At 40.9% G+C, this 20,987-nt stretch overlaps 1 protein-coding gene across 1 annotated transcript in view; it reads right to left on the minus strand.

The window, feature by feature from the left end:
• Positions 1-20,987, minus strand: part of ccdc83 (coiled-coil domain containing 83) — a 60,140-nt gene that overhangs the window by 20,451 nt on the left and 18,702 nt on the right. Inside the window, exons 5-6 of the mRNA XM_060826953.1 lie at positions 17,637-17,728; positions 13,281-13,349 (exon numbers count right to left, since the gene is read on the minus strand). Coding sequence (XP_060682936.1) covers positions 13,281-13,349; positions 17,637-17,728 — 161 coding nt within the window. The remainder of the gene's footprint in view (positions 1-13,280; positions 13,350-17,636; positions 17,729-20,987) is intronic.

Consider the following 20,987-nt stretch of genomic DNA (forward strand, 5'->3'; position numbering starts at 1 on the left):
ATGCAGGGGGTCAAAAGAAACAGAAATAGCGTAGCATTTGGAGGTGAATCTAGATAAATCAACGATGGAGTTAAGTAGGATTTCGTGCAGATGAAGTATGAAATGGCAAAAGAACTAGAGATACGGAAGCTTGATATTAAATTCCAGGAAGGAAAATTAACAAATGAAGAGAGAATAGAAATGAAAGCTTTGAAGAGAGAAGTAAGTTAGGCAGCGGGATTCGGGCTTTGTTTACTTGAACTGGGAATGACTGGCAGATTGGACAATGATTTCAATTCATTCCCTGAATTTTGATTTGGCTAGGAATATTTACATTGAGCTTAACATCAGTGTAAAAAGAGCTAAATGGTAATTTGTGTCCAGAATAAAGGATCATTCTTTTGCAGAATATCTTAGTCGGGAAACCACTAGCATAAACAGTCTTCTGACTATGGAACAGCTAAAACTGTGATACTTGATACTTATGTTTCAGAACAAACTCATATCAATTCTGGATTTTCAAGAAAAAAGGGTGGAATTTCTGCTTCCTTGAGAGGTATGGATAAGGGCAAAATAAGGTGAGAAAATGCAAGTAAAAATGAAAAACCCAGCAAGTCAATATCAGGGAAAAGTTATTTCTAATTATCTCGAGTTCAGAATCTTGCTGATGACTGGTAACTACCTTACTTCTGTGCATTTGCATCCCCTTAATAATCAAAATTTCTTCATTTCTACGTAGCTTCCAAATTGCCTTTCCTTCTCAGAGAATTTAGTTATCGTAAATTCCTGACATGAACATCAGAGTGAATACCTGGCAATATGCATATTCCATGGACACAATCCTCTTTTACCCTTCCTTCATGCAAGTCAGCAACAGCAAAGCCACCAGATTCATATCACCATCTGCTGTGCTGTATGATTCTATGATCATGGCTGCTTTCAGACCAACTCTCAATTCCTTCAGCCAGTCAAGACCTTATTTTGGAACTCTGGAATACAATTGGGTCTGATTCTCACTCTCTCGGCGGAGCAGGTAACGGCTGTCTGGTGGTGTTTTTTTTAAGTCGCGGTATAGTCCAGTTATTGTTTTTTTAACGGCTAAAATTTAAAATTTTTTTTAAGCGCCTAGCGGACCCGGAAGCTGGTGTCGCGCTAGCTTACCTGGGAAGGTTTTTTTCCTTATATAAGCGCGCAGGCGAGGAACCCAAAGGCACTACAGTGGTAGAGCCTCCCACCCGCCCTCCTCCTCTAACCTAATAATAAGACCCATTGTGGTAAGCAGGTAAGTGCTGCATTTTGCTTGTTTGTTTCTTTAGATCTAGAGGTGAGGGAAGCCATTAGCGTCCCTGCTGATTACACTTGCAAGAAGTGCACCCATCTCCAGCTCCTCCAAGACCGTGTTAGTGGAGCTGGAGTTGGATGAACTGCGGATCATTCGGGAGGCAGAGGTGGTCATAGATCAGAGCTTTAGGGAAGTAGTTACTCCGAAAGTTATAGAGAGATGGGTGACAGTGAGGGGGAGTGGGAGGAAGCAGCCAGTGCAGGGACCCCCTGCGGTCATTCCCCTCAAGAACAAGTATACCGTTTTGGATACTTGTGGGGGGGATGACTTACCAGGGATAAGCAACGAGATTCAGGCCTCTGGCATGGAGCCTGTACCCGTTGCTCAGAAGGGAAGGGTGGAGAAAGGTAGAGCGATAGTTATTGGGGACTCAACAGATAGGCGGTTTTGCGGGGGCGACAGACACTCACGATTGGTATGTTGCCTCCCAGGTGCAAGGGTACGTGATGTCTCTGATCGTGTTTTCCGGGTCCTGAAGGGGGAGGGGGCGCAGCCCCAGATTGTGGTCCAGTTGGCACCAACGACGTAGGTAGGAAGAGGGGTGAGGATGTTAGACAGGCTTTCAGGTAGCTAGGTTGGACGCTCAGAGCTAGAACGAACAGAGTTGTTGTCTCCGGTTTGTTACCCGTGCCACGTGATAGAGAGTCGAGGAATAGGGAGAGAGAGCAGTTAAATGCGTGGCTACAGAGATGGTGCAGGAGGGAGGGATTCCAGTTTCTGGACAACTGGGGTTCTTTCTGGGGAAGGTGGGACTACATGGTCTACATGATGGTCTACACCTGAACCTGAGGGACACCCAGTATCCTTGGGGGAGGTTTGCTAGTGCTCTTTGGGAGGGTTTAAACTAACTCTGCAGGGGCATGGGAACCTGGACTGTAGCTTTAGGGTACAGGACCTTGAGTATAGGGAGGTTAGGAACGTGGCATCGATCTCGAAGGAGGGTGTCTGTAAACAGGAAGGTGGCTTGAAGTGTGTATACTTCAATGCCAGAAGTATAAGAAATAAGGTAGGTGAACTTGCAGTGTGGGTTGGTACCTGGGACTTCGATGTTGTGGCCATTACAGAGACGTGGGTAGAATAGGGACAGGAATGACTGTTGCAGGTTCCAGGGTTTAAATGTTTTAGTAGGGTCAGAGATGAGGGTAAAAGAGGGGGAGGTGTGGCATTGCTTGTCAAGGATAATATTACAGCGGTGGAAAGGACGATGGAGGAAGACTTGCCATCTGAGGTAGTTTGGGCTGAGGTTAGAAATAGGAAAGGTGAGGTCACCCTGTTAGGAGTTTTCTACAGGCCTCCTAATAGTCTGAGAGAAGTAGAGGAAAGTATTGTGAGGATGATTCAGGAGAAGAGTGAAAGTAGCAGGGTGGTTGTTATGGGAGACTTTAACTTCCCAGATATTGACTGGGAAAGCTATAGCTCGAGTTCGTTAGATGGGTCGGTGGTTGTCCAATGTCAGCAGGAGGGTTTCCTGACACAATATGTAGACAGGCCAACAAGAGGTGAGGCTATACTGGATTTGGTTCTAGGTAATGAACCAGGCTAGGTGTTAGACTTGGATGTAGGTGAGCACTTCGGGGACAGTGACCACAACTCGGTGACTTTTACTCTAGTGATGGAGAGGAATAAGTGTGCACTGCAGGGCAAGAGTTATAGCTGGGGGCAGGGAAATTACGATGCGGTGAGGCATGACTTAGGATGCGTTGATTGGAAAAATAGGCTTCAAGGGAAGAACACAAATGATATGTGGAGATTGTTCAAGGAACAGCTAATGGGTGTCCTTGATAAGTATGTACCAGTCAGGCAGGAAGTTAAGGGTCTTGTGAGGGAGCCGTGGTTTAATAAGGAATTGGAATCCCTTGGGAAAGGGAAGAGGGCAGCCTATGTAAAGATGAGGCGTGAAGGTTCAGTTGGGGCGATTGAGAGTTATAAGGTAGCCAGGAAGGATCTAAAGAGAGAGCTAAGAGCAGCGAGAAGGGGACATGAAAAGTCCTTAGTTGGTAGGATTAGGGAAAACCCAAAGGCTTTCTATAGGTATGTCAGGAATAAAAGGATGACTAGGGTAGGTATCGGTCCAGTCAAGGATAGTAGTGGGAAGTTGTGCGTGGAGGCGGAGGAGATTGGAGAGACACTAAATCAATACTTTTCGTCAGTATTCACTCTGGAACAGGATGCTGTTGCTGATGTGAATATTGAGTCACAAGTGATTAGAATGGATGGCCTTGAGGTATGTAGGGAAGAGGTCTGGGGAATACTGGAAAGGATGAAAATAGATAAGTCCCCTGGGCCTGATGGCATTTATCCTAGGATCCTCTGGGAAGCTAGGGAGGAGATAGCGGAGCCATTGGCCTTGATTTTTATGTCGTCGTTGTCTACGGGAATAGTGCCAGAAGACTGGAGGATAGCGAATGTGGTCCCCTTGTTCAAGAAGGGGAGTAGGGATAGCCCTAGTAACTATAGGCCAGTGAGTCTCACTTCTGTTGTGGGCAAAGTCTTAGAGAGAATTGTGAGGGATAGGATTTATGAACATCTGGATAGGAATAATGTGATCAAGGATAGTCAGCGTGGTTTTGTGAAGGGCAGGTCGTGCCTCACAAACCTTATTGAGTTCTTTGAGAAGGTGACCAAGGAAGTGGACGAGGATAAAGCAGTAGATGTGGTGTATATGGATTTTAGCAAGGCGTTCGATAAGGTACCCCATGGCAGGCTAATGCAAAAACTACGGAGGTATAGCATTGAGGGTGCATTAGAGGTTTGGATTAGGAATTGGCTGGCTGGAAGGAGACAGAGGGTAGTCGTTGATGGTATAGGTTCATCTTGGAGTGCAGTTACTAGCGGTGTTCCACAAGGATCTGTTTTGGGACCATTGCTGTTTGTCATTTTTATAAATGACCTAGAGGAGGGGCTAGAAGGTTGAGTGGGCACGTTTGTGGATGACACGAAAGTCGGTGGAGTTGTGGACAGCGAAGAAGGATGTGGCAGGTTACAGCGGGATATAGATAAGTTGCAGAGCTGGACAGAAAGGTGGCAAATGGAGTTCAATGTAGCTAAGTGTGAAGTCATTCACTTTGGTAGGAGTAACAAGAAGATGGATTACTGGGCTAATGGTAGGCTACTTGCTAGTGTGGATGAGCAGAGGGATCTTGGTGTCCATGTACACAGATCTCTGAAAGTTGCCACCCAGGTAAATAGTGCTGTGAAGAAGGCATATGGTGTACTGGGCTTTATTGGTAGAGGAATTGAGTTCCGGAGTCTGAGGTCATGTTGCAGTTGTATAAGACTCTGGTGCGGCCTCATCTGGAGTATTGTGTGCAGTTTTGGTCGCCATACTATAGGAAGGATGTGGAGGCATCGGAACGAGTGCAGAGGAGGTTTACCAGGATGTTGCCTGGCGTGGTAGGAAGATCATATGAGGAAAGGCTGAGGCACTTGGGGCTGTTCTCATTGGAGAAAAGAAGGTTTAGGGGAGATTTGATAGAGGTGTACAAGATGATTAGGGGTTTAGATAGGGTTGACAGTGAGAACCTTTTTCCGCTAATGGAGTCAGCTGTTACTAGGGGACACAGCTTTAAATTAAGGGGTGGTAGGTATAGGACAGATGTTAGGGGTAGATTCTTTACTCAGCGGGTTGTGAGTTCATGGAATGCCCTGCCAGTAGCAGTGGTGGACTCTCCCTCTTTATGGTCATTTAAGCGGGCATTGGATAAGCATATGGAGGTTATTGGGCTAGTGTAGGTTAGGTAGGCTTCGGTCGGCGGAACATCGAGGGCCGAAGGACCTGTACTGCGCTGTATTTTTCTATGTTCTATGTTCTATAACATGATAGTTCCATTTTTGTGCGATCTCATGCACCATAAAGATCACACAATACCGCACCATTTAAACTAATGGGGCCAGAATTGCACTATAGCCAATACAGGTAAGGAAAGTTCATGTTCTACAAATAATGATTTATATCCTTTAATCGTGTTAAAGCCAATTTGTGTTGAAGAAATATGCGTTCTAGCAGAACTGATTGTACTGACGACTTGCACTCCTCTGCCAGGTTACATACCAAAACAAACATACAAGTCATGCATTTAGTTAGGATGCATCTTCTTAGTGCTTATTCACTTTATAGTTACTTGAAGGCTGCCAGCCTCTGTGACTTGCAAGATGCCTGATGCTTTCTGCAGTCAAGGAGTTGGTCATTTATCAAAGATGAGCAATACATGCTCATTACAACTGCTTTCACCTTTGGGACACGTGAAGAGGTGCTCATCTCTCACTCATTCTGACAGCGACAAAGACCATTTAGGCTATGATGGCCAAAGCCTGCTGAGGGTGCCTTGCTCAGATTCAGGCTAATTCTCTGTGGCTTGGACACCTACAGGCTGTGCAATCATAAACAAGGAGAGGTGGAAGGGCCAGGCATCTGTGGAGAGTCCTAAGGAGGAAGCTTCTGAGGTCTACTAATTGGTGCATGCTGATTACAACTGGTCGCCTGAGAGGAAGGGGTACTTGGAATGTGATTCATAGAATCCCTACAGTTTCCAAACAAGCCAATCAGCCCAACAAGCTCACAGATGACCATCTGAAGAGCATCTCATACAAACTCACCCTCCTACCCTATTTCTGTAACCTTTCATGTCCCATGATTAATCTACCTAACCCGCACATCCCTGGACACAATGGACAATTTAGCCTGGCCAATTCACCTAACCTGGACATCTTTGAACTGTGGGAGGAAACCAGAACACCTGGAGGAAATCCATGCAGACATGGGGAGAATATGCCTGTTCTTAGAGGCAGCCAGCATGTGTTGATAATATTGGTGAATTCCTCCATCTTTTAATAAGCTTTCTAAGAGCCTCTAACAAACCCGCCTGATGTTCCTGTGGCTGATTCTGAACTTTGACTAAGTCACTGATGCCAAGAATAGGGACTCATCTTCTTGCAGCTAAACAGGTATCTACTCTCCAGCAATCCTCTAAGTGTCACAGACATGGAACATTTCTTCCGTGAGCAACTGTGCAGATGTGTAGGTGATACTCCCACCAGATTGTGCTCCTGAGTAAACACTGAGGTGAAAGTCTTTGAATGGAGAAGGGTGCAGGTGAAAGCCTTGATGCTGCATCCTTTGAGGAAATAGTAGCTTCCTCTTCACGTGAGGAAGTGGAGATGAGGGGCTTTAGTGTTGGCTGCCTCAGGACGGAGCTTTACTGGGAGCTGGTCGTACCCACACGAGAGGGAATTAGTTGTTGGATAAAAGCTGATGCCAGTTAAGAATGAGTGTTCCTAGTGATTCAGTTGGAAATGCAGAGGATTAGATGGGTTAGTATTTTGGGAGAATGAGGTAGCTGACAGCCACTGAGTGGATATGATGTATGCAATAGTGAAAGTTATTATTCATAGGCCTTAATGAGAGGCATGTGCAGTAATTTAGTTAAAGTGAGTAGTGACTCTAAGAGTGAGGCAAGAGAGAAAATGGTGGCACTTATCTTTGTGGAATGCAGGTTCCCACATTGCTGAACTGCTATGCCCAGTTCTGAATGGCAAAGGATAACTAAACAACTCACTGGAGGTGATTTTCCACAAATATTTCCCAGAAAAAAACTGTCACTGGTTAGTCATACCTGGCACAAAGGAAGTTGGTTGTGGTTATTGGAGGTCAGTCCTCTCAGCTCCAGGACATCTCTGCAGGAGTTCCTCAGGGCAGTCTGCTAGGACCATCTTCAGCTGCTTCTTAAAGACCTTCCTTCCATCCGAAGGTCAGGCATAAAGATGTTCTCTGATAATTACACAACATTTAACACCATTCGCAACTTTTCAGATACCAAAACAATCCCTTTCCAAATGCAGAAAGATCACAACAAGTGACAAGTAACATTTGTGCCAGGGAATGACAATATCCAATAAGAATTTAACCATTTGCCCTTGACACTCAATACTGTTATCCTAGCTGAATCCCTCTCTATCAATATCCTGAGGTTTAGCATTGATCAGAAACTGAATTAGAGTTATAGAGTCATAGAGATGTGCAGCACGGAAACAGACCCTTTGGTCCAACCTGTCCATGTTGAGCAGATATCCCAACCCAATCTAGTCCCACCTGCCAGCACCCGGCCCATATCCCTCCAAATTCCTCCTACATATACCCATCCAAATGCCCTTTAAATGTTGAAATTGTACCAGCCTCCACCACTTCCTCTGGCAGCTCATTCCATACACGTACCACCCTCTGCGTGAAAACGTTGCCCCTTAGGTCTCTTTTATATTTTTCCCCTAAACCTATGCTCTTTAGTTCTGGACTCCCCGACCCCAGGGAAAAGAGTTTATCCAGTTATCCTATCCATGTCCCTCATAATTTTGTAAACCTCTATAAGGTCACCCCTCAGCCTCCAATGCTCCAGGGAAAACAGCCCCAGCCTGTTCAACCTCTCCCTGTAGCTCAGATCCTCCAACCCTGGCAACATCCTTGTAAATCTTTTCTGAACCCTTTCAAGTTTCACAACATCTTTCCGATAGGAAGGAGACCAGAATTGCACGCAATATTCCAACAGTGACCTAACCAATGTCCTCTACAGCCACAACATGACCTCCCAACTCCTGTATTCAGGAGTACATAAAGGGGTATATAAAGGAAAGCATACCAAGCGCCTTCTTCACAATCCTATCTACCTGCGGCTCCATTTTGAAGGAGCTATGAACCTGCACTCCAAGGTCTCTTTGTTCAGCAACACTCCCCACGACCTTACCATTAAGTGTATAAGTCCTGCTAAGATTTGCTTTCCCAAAATGCAGCACCTCACATTTATCTGAATTAAACTCCATCTGCCACTTCTCAGCCCATTGGCCCATCTGGTCCAGATCCTGTTGTAATCTGAGGTTACCCTCTTCGCTGCCCACTACTCCTCCAATTTTGGTGTCATTTGCAAACTTACTAACTGTACCTCTTATGCTCACATCCAAATCATTTATGTAAATGACAAAAAGTAGAGGGCCCAGCACCAATCCTTGTGGCATTCACTGGTCACAGGCCTCCAGTCTGAAAAACAACCCTCCACCACCACCCTCTGTCTTCTACCTTTGAGCCAGTTCTGTATCCAAATGGCTAGTTCTCCCTGTATTCCATGAGATCTAACCTTGCTAATCAGTCTCCCATGGGGAACCTTGTCGAACACCTTACTGAAGTCCATATAGATCATATCTACCACTCTGCCCTCATCAATCCTCTTTGTTCCTTCTTCAAAAACTCAATCAAGTTTGAAAGACATGATTTCCCATGCATAAATCCATGTTGATTATCCCTAATCAGTCCTTGCCTTTCCAAGTACATGTACATCCTGTCCCTCAGGATTCGCTCCAACAGCTTGCCCACCACCGAGGTCAGGCTGACCGGTCTATAGTTCCCTGGCTTGTCTTTACTGTCCTTCTTAAACAGTGGCACCACGTTTGCCTACCGCCAGTCTTCCAGCACTTCCCTTGTGATTATTGATGATACAAATATCTAGCTTCCCACAGAGTTCTAGGGTACACCTGACCAGGTCCTGGGGATTTATCCACTTTTAACCATTTCAAGACATCCAACACTTCCTCCTCTGGATGTCTTGAAATGGTGAAAAGTGGATAAAATTTTGAAATAGCTTTATAAATATCGTGGCTACAAAAGAAGTTCAGAGGCTAGGAGTCTTGCAGTATACAACTCATCTCTGTTTCAGAGGTCATAATTGTCCTATGGCACAGAAGGAGCCCTTTCAGCCTGTTGTGTCTGCACTAGTTCCTCAAATGACCCTCATTACATAGTTCCTATAACCTGCTTTCCTCCATACTATTGCATATTATTTTTATTCAAAAAAATCAAAACAAATGCTTCCATAACACTTTCACACTTCACTGCAGTGCATTCAGTACTCTACTTGATGAGTGAAAATCTTAAATGTTTCAATAAGGTCCTGTCTCATACTTCTAAATTCCAATGAGTACAGTTCCAATCGACTCAACTTCTCCTCATAAAAATAATCCCTCCATACTTCTAGACTGACAAACCAGTATACCTTTCTTTCAATAAGAGGGACAAAACAGTTTTAACGGTCTTCCATCTGTGGCCTGACAAATGCCGTGTATAGCTTTTGCTGGACCTCTCTACTTGTATTCTCCATTCTCTTTGAGATAAAGGCCAACATTCCAATTGCCTACCTTATTACCCACTTAACGTGGATGCTATAGTTTCATAATTCATTTACTAAGATCCGAAAATTCTTCCGGGCTGCAGCTTCTATGGTCTTTCCTCATTTAAATAATATTTAGCTCCTCTCTTCTTCCTGCCAAAGTGCATAAGCTCACCATTTTTCCAAATTGTATTCTACCTCATTCAACCTGTGTATATTCTTATGTAGACTCCCTGTTTCAACTTTACTACCTGCCGTTCCAGGTATTTTGTCATACATAACTTCTCAATACTACAGTCACTTCCCTCATCTAAGCCATTAATTTACATTGCAAATGATTGTGGCCCCAGCACTGATCCTTTTGGCACACCACAAGTTACTGGTTGCCATCCTGAAAAAACTCCCTTCATCCCAACTCTTTGTCTTTCATTGGTTAACCAATCCTCCATCCATGCTAATATTACTAGCCACAATACATTACTAAAATCACAATTTCTTACTAAATAGCCTTGTGTGTAATCCCTAATGAATGCCATTTGGAAATTCAAGTATATTACATTTGCTGGTTCTCCTTTATCTACTCTGTTTGTTACCTCCTCAAAGAACTGCAACACGTTTTTTAGGCATGATCTTCTCTTCATGAAGCCATGTTTACTGTATTTGATTATACTGAGTTTCTAAATGTTCTGCAATTACATCTTTTATAATAGATTATAACAATTTATCAATAATAGATTTTGAGCTGACTGGTCTACAGTTACCTTTTTTTTGTCTCCCTCAATTTTTGAGTCAAACTGTTGAATTGGCAGTTTTTCCAATCTTCTGGGATTTTTCCAGAATCTAAGATTTCTTGCAAAGATTACTACCAGTGCATTCACTATATCTGTAGCTATTTCCTTAAAAATACTAGGATGCAACTCATATGATCTGGGGACTTATTATTCCTTAGTTCCACTAGTTTTTCCAGTAGTTGTTCTCTAGTGATAATTAATACTTATTTATTGCCACCATCCCATTTATCTCATTAATCATTTATTGTTTCTGCAATGCTAGCAGTATCATTTCAATGAAGACTGATATAATGTATTTCTTCAACTCATTTGACATTTTCTGCCTACCCACTAATATCTCCCCAAACTCATTCTCTAAGGGGCCTGTACTCATTGTTGTCTGTCTTTTTTTTCCATATATTTAGAGAAGCTCTTACTGTCCATGTTTATGTTACTTGCTAGTTTGCTCTCATCATTTGTTTTTCTCTTTAGTGGTTTTCAAATCTTCCCCAATTCTTTGCCACATTGTTTTTACTTTTAATTTGATGCTATCCTTAACTTCTCTGGTTAAAGAAGATCAACTTATCCCTTTCCTAGAATCCTCCTTCCTCACTGGAATATATTAGATATTAGATTACTTACAATGTGGAAACAGGCCCTTCGGCCCAACAAGTCCCCACCGACCCGCCGAAGCGCAACCCACCCATACCCCTTACCTAACACTACGGGCAAATTAGCATGGCCAATTCACCTGACCAGCACATCTTTGTGACTGTGGGAGGAAACCGGAGCACCCGGAGGAAACCCACGCAGACACGGGGAGAACGTGCAAACTCCACACAGTCAGTCGCCTGAGGCGGGAATTGAACCCAGGTCCCTGGCGCTGTGAGGCAGCAGTGCTAACCACTGTGCCACCGTGCCGCCCTACCTTTTCTATGAGTGATGAAGTAATTTTTAAAAAGATTTACCATTGTTCATCAACCTTCTTTACAATTTCTGATCAAAAATAGCATGTAGGATGTTGATATTATGGAACTGAGGCACGGTAGTATCATTGAATGTCAGGGAGATGGTTAAATTATTTCTCACTGGTGATCATCACTATCTGGCACTTCTGTTGCTTAAGTGTTGCCACTTATTAATCCAAGCCCACAAGTTGTCCAGGTCTTGCTGCATATTGACATGGACTGCATCATAAGCTGTGGAGTTATGAATGGTGCTGATCATTAATTGTGAACATTTCACTAATGATCTTATGAAGGAGGGAAGGTTATTGATGAAGCAGCTGAAGATAGTTGTGTCTAAAACTTATTCTGAAGAACTCCTGTAATCATGTCCTTGGTCTGAAATGATTGACCTCCAACAACCACGAACATCTTCCACTGGGCTGAGTATCACTCTAACCAATGCACAGTGTTCCTCTGATTCCTACTGACATCCAGGATGATGTCAGACTTCAATATTGAAGAGATAGATTGTTTTTAACTGGGAAATAATTTGGTAGATTAGAGTGTATCAATATCTCCAAGAGGTCTGAGTGAACCCGTTGAAGTAAGACAAATTCAGCTTTCCAGGAATATCTTGGACGTTTCCCATAGATTTGAATCCCATACTGGGAAGTTGGAATTTAAATTCAATTAATAAACCTGGAATGTAAAGCAAATTTCAGTAATGGTAATGATGGCAACTATTAGCTATTGTTGTAAAAACTTATCTTGTTCACTAGTGAAATCCCCATTCCTACACACACTAGCACCACAGCACCACTAGCACACTAGCACCACAGCAATATAGTTGACTCTTAAATGACCTATGAAATGGCTAAGCAATATTCTGTTCATGGACAGTTAAGGTTGGGAAACAAATGTTAGTCTTGTCAGCAATGACCATATCCCATGAGAGAATTTTAAAAACTTAGTGAATCCAATAACCAATTTTGGGCACAATCTAATTTGTATGCTGATGTATTCTAAGATATTGTAATGAAATATCACAATAAATAATAATTACAGCGGCACTGATTTTTTATTAATATTTTTAGTCACAAAATATTTAGTTAGCTCTGCAGTCTGGATATTTATCCAAAGATAGAGTAGAGAGCACAGTACAGGCCCTTCATGTTGCATGAACTTGTACAACCAATCTGAAGCCCATCTAATCTACACTATTCCATTTTTTTACCCGTATATTTATCCAATGACCATTTAAATGCCTTTAAAGTTGGTGAGTCTATTACTGTTGCGGGCAGTGCATTCTAAGCCCTTACTACTCTGAGTAAAGAAATTTCCTCTGACATCTGTCTTATGTCTATCACCCCTCAATTTAAAGCTATGTCCCCTCATGCAAGCCATTACCATCTGAGGAAAAAGGCTCTCACTATCCACCCTATCTAAATTTCTGATTATCTTCTATGTCTCAATTAAGTCACCACTCAATCTTCTTCTAACAAAAAACAACTTCAAGTCCCTTAGTCTTTCCTCATAAGACATTCTCTCCATACCAGGCAACATCCTAGTACATCCTCTCTGAACCCCTTCCAAAGTTTCCACATCCTTCCTACAATGCAGTGACCAGGACTGTATACAGTACTCCAAGTGTGGCTGCACCAGCTGCAACATGACCTTGTGGCTCTGAAACTGAATGCCTCTACCAATAAAAGCTAACACATCGTATGTCTTCTTAACAACTCTATCAACTCTGGCAACAAGATCCTCAATGCTTATTCTTTATGCAGCTTGAATCCATTAACTCGATATCTTTGTTTAGTTAGGTATGATTGTATCTACTGAAAAGTCTTTTTCCTCTGATTGCAAATCATTCAAATAGATGATTAACTAATAACATTCTGCAGCTCACCAATATCTAGGCAATAGGGTTTAAATGATCGGCGGTCTTGCCATTGGACTCCTAGGTGTAAGCTTTTGCACATGGTCTAGAGAGGAAGTAGGCTTATGTGAAAAGAGTCTGTTGTGTTTAATACTTGTACATATTAATTAAAGAATGTAAGATGAAGTTAAAATAAATTGTATAATGTTTGCTTACCTCTTTCTTTAGCCATGCATTTTCCTTTACTTGTTGTCGAGTGTATTTACCCATATAACTTACAGCATTCTAGACAGAAGAGCAAGTAGTTTTCAAAGAATCACATTGCCAGATTGCTATATATTCATAACATAATTTGAATCATAGTAATCAGTTTAGACCAGTAGGAGGGCGAGTAGCAATAGAAGAAAAAAGTATCAGCAGAAACAGCAGCAATCAAAACAAGATAATCATAAAATGACAGTCCCAGATATTTCAGTAACACAATGTGGAAGATCATTAAACTAGCAAGAATACTGAACCCCAGGATTGAATCACATAATTGATTACTGACTGTACAGTGAAAAAGTATATTGTAAACATAAATAATTTGATAGCATCACGGATTGGAATTTCCAAAAAACCATGTAGGCCATTATTTTAATGTAGTAATTCCACTGAATTCTGGCATGTCTGGTTTATGCTGATTTTATTTGCTACGATCGTAGTTAAAATGGACTTTCAGTATTCAACATTTTAATATCTGAGAATTTCATGGACAAAAAGCAATCTTTTTAAAAGGACAAATACTGACCTAAAGTAGTTGGCGTGTTCATAGTTAACAAGTTGAGGCAGCTCATGGAACCATTAGTAGAAAAGATCAGTTTGAGCCAAAGTTAACATTGTTATAAAAGGGTGCTGAAACCCAATTCTGTGTCTCCTAGTTGATCCACATCTTTCTATAAGTTACACATTGCGTTGAAAGTTTGCCTGTAGAGTATTCGGCTTGGAAAATAATGAGCATATTCAGGAATATACAAATGGACCTTTACCAACAGCTACTTAGAGTCAGAGTCATAGAAATATACAGCACGGAAACAGACCCTTTGGTCTAACTTGTCCATGCCATCCAGATTTCATAACCTAATTTCGTACCATTTACCAGAATTTGGCTCATATCCCTCCAAATCACTCCTATTCATATATCCATCCAGATGCCTTTTAAGTGCTGTAATTGCACCAGCCTCCACTACTTCCTCTGGGTGGTGCATTCCAAACATGCACCACCCTCTGTGTGAAAAGGTTGCCTCTTAGGTCTCTTTTGTATCTTTCTCTCTTCACCCTAAACCTATGCCCTCAGGTTTTGGACCCTCCAACCCCAGGGAAAAGACTTTGTCTGTTTATCCTATCCATACCCCTTACGATTTTATAAAAATCCATAAGGTCATCCCTCAGCTTCCAATGCTCCAGGGAAAACAGCCCCAGCCTATTCAGCTTCTTCCCCATAGCTCAAATCCTCCAACCCTGGCAACATCCTTGGAAATCTTTCTGAACCCTTTCAAGTTTCATAACATCCTTCCGATAGGAAGGAGACCAGAATTGCATGCATTATTCCAAAAGTGGCCTAACCAATGTCCTGTAAAGCCACAACATGACCTCCCAACTCCTATACTCAATGCTCTGACCAATAAAGGAAAGCATACCAAATGCCTTCTTTACAATGTTATCTACCTGCAACTCTACTTCCAAGGAACAATGAACCTGCACTCCAAGATCTTTTTGTTCAGTAACACTCCTCAGGACCTTACCATTAAGTGTATAAGTTCTGCTCTGACTTGCTTTTCCAAAATGTAGCACCTCGCATTTATCTAAATTAAACTCCATCTGCCACTCCTCAGCCCATTGGCCATCTGATCAAGACACCGTTGTACTCAGAGGTAACCTTCTTCACTATCCACTGCACCTACAATTTTGGTGTCATCTGCAAACTTACTAACTATACCTCCTATGTTCACATTCAAATCATTTCAATACATGATAAAAAGCAGTGGACCCAACACCGATCCTTGTGGCACACCACTGGTCACAGTCCTCCATCACCTTCCATCACCTTTAAGCCAGTTCTGTATTCAAATGGCTACTTCTGGGCAACAAATGATTAGGAAAAATAGACTTAGAAGCAAGAATTGGAAGAATCTCCATCTTCAAGTTAATAGATTAGTGTTTGGTGGAAAAAAAAAGCAACCTTAAAAAAAGTCTTTCACCAAGAAGTAAAAGTTATTTGTACACCCTTTTGAAGAAAACAAACAGCAACAGCTATACAATTATTTGTCAAGGTTTCATTTTTACAACTGAAGGAACCTAAAAAACTTTAAAATACAATTGTCTGTATAGATAATCAGCATCTTAAATTTTTAAAGCTTATTGTCTTTGTGTGTTAGATATTGCATCTTTTTATTTTCCATGTGTTTAATAGATGGTAAAAATCCACTTTCGCTCAAAGCCTTGGAACAGATTCTCCTTTGTTTTTGATCTGGATTTGGTTGATTAAGTTTAACTGCTGTGTGGTAGCTGCATGCTTTACAAAAATATGTTTGTTGCAACTGACCATGATGGAGTTATAAAAGGGAATTAATTATCCACTTCACCTAAACATAAAAAGTTCCTCAGAGTGGTTTTAGGTTCAATCATCTTCAGCTGCCTCATAAGGTCAGAAGTGAGGTGCTTGCTGATGATTGCACAATGTTCAGCATCATGCAAAAGCCCTCAGATGCTTAAGCAGTCCATAATCATTGCTCAAAGGTTTTTGTCTTGCATTCATCAGGAGTAGAATGTAAAAAGCAGACTTCGGATGCTTGGCTTACATACCTGGCATCACACCTGCACTGAAATTCATATATCAAATTATTATTTTGTGTGGCTGGCAAAATGTCAATTTGGCTTGACTGCAGCATACTGCTAGTGGGGAAAACCACTCATGGGTTTATGGCATATTATTAGTGCAAGACTGCAAGCTATACCTGCTGTTCAAATTTTTGACAAATTTCAATCTGAGAGAGGCTGGGCACATGGTGGACATAGACCCTTTCATGAATTTTTGTAATTTGATCACGATTTCTGTTATCCTGCGGGATATTTTGGATTTGCCCTTGCTCAGTGTCAAGCTTACTCAATGAGCAATGGCTATGGCACTGTCCAGGAGGTTGCCAATAGTAGTGTGTGTGACTACAGAAATCCCAACACACGCACCGACCAGTACATGCATGCTTCTGATAGATAATGGTTGACATTGGCAGACTGTACAATTAATATATTGAGGAAAAGGAGCTTATTTGACTGACCATTGAAATGGGACAATTTGAATGCAATATGGAGTTTATTGAGCTGTGTAAAGAAATTCTTTGCAGCTGTAAATTCAAATATTGCAAATATGTCATCTACACATTGGAAATATACAAAGAATAAGGGGTTAGAAGTCAATCCATTGAAGATGCCCTACTCATGGTATGGTAGTAAGGCCTGGAGGGGATCCTGTGGCAACGCCACATATTTGGGCATAGATAATGTCACTGAAACAGAACTCATGGGCAACTAAGTTTGTGAATTGGTTGACCACAGATTTAGGTATCGGTGGCACATCTAGACTGCTATGATATAGTGACATATTCTTTATAAAGTATTATTTAAACAAGCTGGTAGTCTATCACAGCGTTATGGGTGTGTGTCTTAGGCTGTTTTGTCCAGTAACAGACTTTGATTTGTTTATTCAATCAGGAGCATGTATTCGGGAATACTCAGCATGGTAACCACTTCTTGACTGTTTCATGGGTATGTGACTACAGCTCTGAATTTGGACCAAACAGCAGAAACATCCTGTCTATGAAGGAGAAAACATCTCTCCTCTCCCTTCTGTGAGTAGAGAAGACAATAGAACTTTCCAAGCAGCTAGCTATTGCCAGTCAGGTATATAATTTAATTGCATCTTTTAAGATTTATGATGACTTTGGAATAGTGGGGCTTGATTTCCAATGCACCCCCCCAAGTGATTTGTGACTATGCTTAGGTCAGGTTTACAAAATACGATTGAGTGCTAACTAAAATTAGTTTTAATTAATTTAATTGATTTTAATGTGAATTCAATATTTACTTTTGTATTCAGAACATCGTTAAATGAATGTCATAAAACAAAAATAACTAATAATGTTATTGACTATAATTGCCAAAGTATTTGAAGTTAATTATTACAATTATATAAATAGTGATTAAAAATAGAATAGTGTACACATTTGAACTATAACACTTATTTGGAAATCTTTGGACTGCCACTACCATCATGTAACACATATGATTTAATTTCCCAGAATATTTTGGTGTTTGATCAGTGAGGAAGTATTGAGGCAAACAACAGTGATTGTTAATAATGCCAACACAGCAAACTCCTGGGCACAGTATGTTCTGTTCAGTTTCACCATCTTTAATTTCAAGGAAAATTGTGAGCTTTAGTATTACATTTAAGGAATTAAACTTATGTAGCACAAGCACTGCAATACATAGCTGTGCAACAAGAACAAAATATAAACTGATCATTTTGGTTACCTCTGCAGCCACTGCCTTTTTCTCATCCATTTGTTCCTTCATTATTCTGTCAATTTCTTCCTTTGCTCGAGCTAAGGCTCGATGAAAGTGGTCTTTTAAAAACACAGAAAAGTTTAAAAATGGAAGAAAATACAACACAGCTGCCCAATAACCTTTGGTAAATGATCCCACAGTATAGATTTACTCCATATAGCTCAGGAAGATCCATTTACAGTGCCTTGCATATACTGAATTATCAAATGATTTTCCTCATTTGGAGCAACATAATTGGAGATGGAATTAGCACTCCAGCTGTGAACTCCAGTCTTTTGCCATGCTTACATATGATAAGTGGCCTACTAGACTATATGACACAGTAACAGTCTCACTTTTGAAACTGTACATTATAGTCAGTTCTGATATAATGTGACAGTTCCGTTGTCGTGCCACATTGTGTTATAAGAAAATTGCACAAAAGCTATGCCATTCAAACTAATGGGGATGGAATTACATTATACCCAATAAAAGTAAGAAAAGTTTGCTTTCTACAAATAACGGTCTAAATTTTTCAATCACCTTAAAGCCAATTCGCATTGAAGAAATATGGGTTATAGCAGAACCGACTGTACTTACAATCAGATCTTTCGGATATGTTTCATTCACGAGCAGTGTGAATAAGGGTGAAAAAGTTGAGGAATAAAATTGAAAAACAAATTTTCAATGACAATAAATTTCTGGTTTTAGTTTTAGGGTTTAAACAAAAATTCTGAATCTTGTTACTGAGTGGCAGCTACCTTATTTCCATACATTTCCATCTCATTATTAGCTAACCATTCTTTATTTGTATACAGCTCCCACTTTTCCTCTCCTGTCTTGAAAAACTAAAAGGTCAAATCTCGACATGTAAGACTGGGCAATTGCTTGGCAGCAGTAGCTTGCCACTTGCTTCAGCAGACTTTCAGACAATTCTGTCTTCAGAACAATGTCCCTGCATGCACTTTGGGCAGTGTCCTCTTCCACTGTTTGTTCAAGCAGATCAGTACCAGAAAATTGGTCTTATCACCTCATCATGATTAATTTTGGAGCAACTAACCTACCACTCCAGGCCTTCAGATCTTCATGGACATTTATGATTTTCAATCCTCTGGAAGGTCATGGATATGGTCATTTGCCCACATGAATATCTACATACATCTCATTCACCTACCTAAATTAATCTTACACCATAAGACGACCAAGGAAATAGGAACAGGAGAAGGTTATTAGGCCCCTCAAATTTGCTCCACAATTCAATAGGATCACTCCTGATCCAACATTCCTCACATCCGCTTTCCTGCCCTTTCCCTGTAACCTTTAATTTCTCGAATGATCACAAATACATTTGTCTCAACCTTAAATATACACAAGGACTCTGCCCCCACAACTCTGTGTGTTCAAAGACTTACAACACTCTGAAAAAAGAAATTCCTCCTCATCTTAGTTGTAATTTGGCACTCCTTAATTTTGAGCTTGTACCTTCTAGTCCATGAGGGGAAACGTCCTTTCAGTATTGACCCTGTCAAGTTCTTCAAGAATTCTGCATTTCAATGAGTTCACTTCTCATTCTTTTGAATACCAAAACGTAGAGTCCCAACCTGTTTAACATTTGCTCACAGGACAATCCTTTTTTGTGCCCACTTAGACTCTGCCAACCTCTTACTTGCATTGTTTTTCAGTGCAAAGGGAATGGCAGACAATGCACTGTCTATGCGGGATAGGTATTATGCTGTACGGCACCATGCTTCATCAATATTATACATACAGAATGTGCTAGGAGCATATAGGACAAACACACTGCATTTACTTTAACCAAATGGCCATTTCTGTAATTAGAGGTGCACCTTAGTGAGATCAAGTGGGACTACAATCAGTCAGGGGATACTTACATGCCCAATCAAGGCAATGATTCAATTCTTAGTGGACTGGCCTTGGTCAGCTAGGTGGTTAATTCTACCATCATCCAGTCCAAAACTATTTCTTGCTAATGTACTTATTCCTTAATGTACTTACTAACATTGTATATCAACCTTCTGTGCAGTAACCTTATCAAATAGTTATAGAGTCATACAGCACAGAAACTGACCCTTCAGTCCAACCAGACCATGCCAACCATAATCCCAAACTAAACTAGTCCCACCTGTCTGTTCCTGGCCCATATCTCTCCAAATATTCCTTATTCATGACATATCCAATTGTCTTTTAAACATTGTAACTGTACTCGCATCCACCAATTCCTCTAGACGTTCATTCTGCACAAAAACCACTCTCTTTGTAAACAAAGTTACATCCATATCATTTTAAAAAAAATTTCTCTTCTCATCTTAAAATTATGCGTCTTAGTCTTGAAATTCCCCACCCTAAGGTCCCCTCTAAACCTCCACACTCTGGTGAGAAAAGTCCCACCTATCCATCTTTTCCTTATAACTCAAACCTTCAATTCTTAACAACATCCTGGTAAATCTCTTCTGAACCATCTCCAGCTTAATAATATCCTCCATGTAACAGGGAAACCAGAACTGGACACGGTACTCCAGAAGAGATCTCACCAACATCCTGTACAATCTCAACATAATGTCCTAACACCTATACTCAAAGGTCTGAGCAATGAAAGGAAGCATGCTAAATGCTTTCTTAACTCACCTATCTATGTGTGATGTAAACTTCAAAGAATTATGCACCTAAACCCCTAAGTCCCTCTGTTCTAAAACACTGCCCAAGGCACTACTTTTAATTGTATCAGTCTTGTCTTTGTTTGTTTTACCAAAATGCAAACCTTCAATTTACCAAATTAAACTCCATTTGCCACTCTCCGGCCCATTGATCAAGATCTCTTTGTAATCTTAGAATCTTCTTCACTGTCCACTATACCACAAACTTGGTGTCATCTGCAAACTTATTAACCATGCTTTCTATGTTCTCATCTAAATCATTTATATAAATGACAAACAAAAGTTAACCCAGCACCAAACCCCATGAAACATTGCTGCTTACAGGTCTCCAGTCTATCATGACTTTCTGTTTCCTGACGTTAAGCCAATTTTATATCCAATTGGCAAGCTCACCCTGGAAATCCAAATATACAACATCTACAGGATTCTCATTATCCATATTGCTTGTTACATCTTTAAAGAACTTTTAGAAAATTTGGCAAACATGATTCACCCTTCATAAAACCATGCGGACTTTTAGATTGTGTTTTGACTTTCCAAATGCTTTGTTATTATTTCAATATTGGATTCCAATAATTTCCCAATGACACATGGTCTGTAGTTTCCTACTTTCTGCCTTACGTTTTGAAGCATTTTTCTAATCTACTGCATGTAAGGAAGTTTG

Source organism: Hemiscyllium ocellatum, chromosome 6 (assembly GCF_020745735.1).
Source record: "Hemiscyllium ocellatum isolate sHemOce1 chromosome 6, sHemOce1.pat.X.cur, whole genome shotgun sequence".
NCBI lineage: Eukaryota > Metazoa > Chordata > Chondrichthyes > Orectolobiformes > Hemiscylliidae > Hemiscyllium > Hemiscyllium ocellatum.